Here is a 3,171-nt window from a genome sequence, read left to right on the forward strand (position 1 = left end):
CCACATCAGTGCAGGAGCTACACCAAACTCACCAGGCTGCAGTAGAGCTCCCAGGGCTGCCCCCGAGCCCAGCATCCACCAACACCCTTCAGCAAGGCCCCATGCAAGCCCACCGTGCTGCATGGCCCCAGGGAAGGGACACGTCAGAGCCTGAGCCCCGTCTCTGTGGTCAGGGCAGGGGGGGATGTAGCTGCTCCCCTCCTCCTGCCCCCATGCAGGCTCCTTACGCAGCAAACCCTAGGGGTTTTCACAGGCTCACAGTCTCCCACTCCCTTGTTTTGGTGAGCAGGAGGACCCATGCTGAGGGCAGCATGAGCCCTCCCTTCCTCTGCTCCCAGCCCAGGAGGGGCTGCCAGGCTCTGCCATCCCCCCTGGAGTCCCCACCACCACTGTGTACCTCAGCATCCTGACGAGGGCCGGGATGCCACCAGACTTAAAGATGGAGAGCAGGCCCTCGCGGTGGTGCGAGAGGTTGTGCAGGATGCTGGTGGTGCAGCGGGCGGTGTCCAGGTCGCTGGTGCTCTGCATGGTGCGGACCACGGCCGCCACGATCTGCGGCGACTGCATCAGCGCGCGGCGCGACGCCTCCTTCTTGGAGAGCTGGTTGACGATCATGGCTGCCTTGTTGACAACCACCTGGAGGGAGAGGAGCCAGTGTGTGGGAAGAGGTCCCACAGCAAGGACAGGCTGCAAGGTGACATGGGTGGGCAGAGGTGGGCTCAGTCCTGGTGCAGGGCGGAGGCAACCAGGAGTTTGGCCAAGAGGAAGGAGATAGACATGGCCACAGAGCCTTACAGGGATGGGAGCCCCTCTGTGCAGCAGCTGAAAGCCCAGAGACACCTACAGCAAACGTAGTTCCTTACCGGGTCCTCATCGTTGAGCAGCTTGGTGAGCTCCGGGATGGCACGTGTGGCCAGCTCAGCATCATCCTGGTAGTTGATGAGGTGCACAATGGCTGACTTCAGCATCTGGGAGGGCTCTGCCAGGCGCTGCACATTGGTCTGCTGCCCCTCCAGCTGGGTGGTGATGAGAAGCGAGCGGTCCTCCACTGTCTCGGGGTACATGGCAGCCCGGACACGCTGGGCGCGGGTCATGGCCAGCTGAGCCTCCATGTCCGCTGCAGGGGTGGACAGGGAGGCAGCGTTAGGCTCTCTCCAAGCAGCGCTCCCAGCCCTGCTTCCCAATCCCAACTAGATGAGCAAGAGCTTAGCGCAGTAACACCGGCCACGTCAGCAGTCCCAGCACGCTCTGCACAGAGCTGGAGCTTCAAAGCGTAAACAGATACGGCAGCACAGAGATAAGACAACACTCAATTAGGCAGCATGATGAGGCAGTTGTCACACAAGGCCCATTAATTAAAAAATTAAGGATATTTGCAACTTGGGACCAGCTGGCACTGGAAAAAAGGAGAACACTGAGGCCTTCCCCATCGAGGACGCTGAGGTGTGATACTGCAGTAGCCACCCATGGTCCCCACCTCTGCAGCAAAGGGACTGCACAGGGTCCTGTGGGGGACTCTGATCCCCGCGGGAGCTGGCAAATAAATCTTCCAGGGCCTATTGCTGACAGGGAACTGCACAGGCAAGCAGAACAAACCAGCCCCCTTTGAGGGGATAAAGCTGGGGGAAGCATCTCCTTCGCTGCAGGCTGCGGCTCCGTGTCGTCCTTGCCTCAGCGGGAGAAGCCGTGGCAGTGGCGCGGTGTTACGGCATACACTGGCAGCTCTGTCAGCCACACTGGGACAGGCTTCCCAGCAGGCAGACAGGCAATAGAGCAGGTGGCAGATCTGTGGGCCGGGATCAGCTGTTCCCATCTCAAGCCAACCCGCTGGCGCGCTCGGATGTGTGCGCAGCTCAGCGCCAGCGCAGGCTGGCTGCACCACCCCCGCACGAGAGCCTCTCGGCGCTGGGAAGGAGGACAGGAGGGAGTGTATTTTAGGCAGCAACAACTCCCAGGGTGTGGAAGCCAGCGTGGAAGAGTGCCCAGAAGCAGCATGGCTACGGGGGAGGAAGAGGAAGGCAGGAGCTGAGCAGCTGAGCCCGCGGATGTGCTGGGCCCCACAGCCCCTTACCTTGTGCTTGGCTCTGGCCCTGGTTCCCTCCTTGGCAGTAACTCGTGGTGGTCGTCTTCTTGATGGTGTACTGCTTCCCATACACCTCGTCATCGTCCCCGAGGCACTTGCTGCTGACAGAGGGCACCTGCGTATTGACGCCGGAGTGGATTCCGGAGTCGTAGGTGTAGGTCTGCTGCCACTCCGTCACCTTGATCGGCTGCTCCATCATGTTCATCACCTCCATGGCTGCTCTGCGGGGTGGAGAGGGGAGAGTTTACATCTCCAGGAGAGCCCAGGTTACCACAGGACCCTCTTGCCCCTCTCCTGCCCCTGAGTGGCACGGCAGCCCCCAGTGCAGCAGCTGGCCCCTGTGCAGCCCACGAGCAGATGGAGCCGATCCCTATCTGCCCTCCTCCCCCACAGGAGATGAAAGGCGGCACCGGGATGACGAACCCAAAGCTCAGCACTTTGTTGCTCGTGTTCAGACATGAACCGTGGCTGCATCTCACAGCGCTGTGTCTCACAACACCGTGTCTCACCACTGCCACGGCCAAGGTGTGGGCAGGCTCTGCTTGGCACAGTGGGACACCACAAGCTCCAGGGTCCCCTGGCTGCCCATGAGCTTTTTTAAGACCCCTTTCCAGAGACAGGACCTGCAAAGAGCCGGAGACACGCCAGGAGCTCCAAGCTCCATATGGCTGGAGCTCCAAGCATAAAATGAACTTTTTTAGAAGCTTCCTGGGACACTCCTAAAGCACCTAAAATAAGCAGGCAAAGCCACTGGCTCAGCTATCCCATGGGTGCTCAGCACCACAGGCGCCCACGGTGTGGTCTGGGGCTGGGCACTCCCCACTCAGCACTGGGACAGGGCAGCCCGGCACATCCCAACACTCAGGACAAACCAGCCAAGGTTGCTGCGAGCAGGGCTGGGCTTTCCTTGTCTTTAATTTGGGGATACAAGGGGAGGGAGGATGGCTCACGGATTAATGCCTGAGCTCACTCAGGGCTGTGAGTCACCAGCCCTGCATCCAGGCCTCCGGCACGGCCTGGGGGGATGGAGGCAGGCAGGGAGGGAGGGTCAGAGGCAGGCAGGGAGGGAGGGATGGAGACAGCACCCG

At 61.0% G+C, this 3,171-nt stretch overlaps 1 protein-coding gene across 1 annotated transcript in view; it reads right to left on the reverse strand.

Moving 5' to 3' along the window:
- JUP (junction plakoglobin) overlaps window positions 1-2,304 on the reverse strand; it is an 8,266-nt gene extending 5,962 nt beyond the window's left edge. Inside the window, exons 1-3 of the mRNA XM_017746551.1 lie at window positions 2,072-2,304; window positions 864-1,117; window positions 260-636 (exon numbers count right to left, since the gene is read on the reverse strand). Coding sequence (XP_017602040.1) covers window positions 260-636; window positions 864-1,117; window positions 2,072-2,297 — 857 coding nt within the window. The 5' untranslated portion in view covers window positions 2,298-2,304. The remainder of the gene's footprint in view (window positions 1-259; window positions 637-863; window positions 1,118-2,071) is intronic.
- Between the last annotated feature and the right edge of the window lie 867 nt (window positions 2,305-3,171).

This window comes from Corvus brachyrhynchos, unplaced genomic scaffold (genome assembly GCF_000691975.1).
Source record: "Corvus brachyrhynchos isolate BGI_N302 unplaced genomic scaffold, ASM69197v1 scaffold30, whole genome shotgun sequence".
Lineage (NCBI taxonomy): Eukaryota > Metazoa > Chordata > Aves > Passeriformes > Corvidae > Corvus > Corvus brachyrhynchos.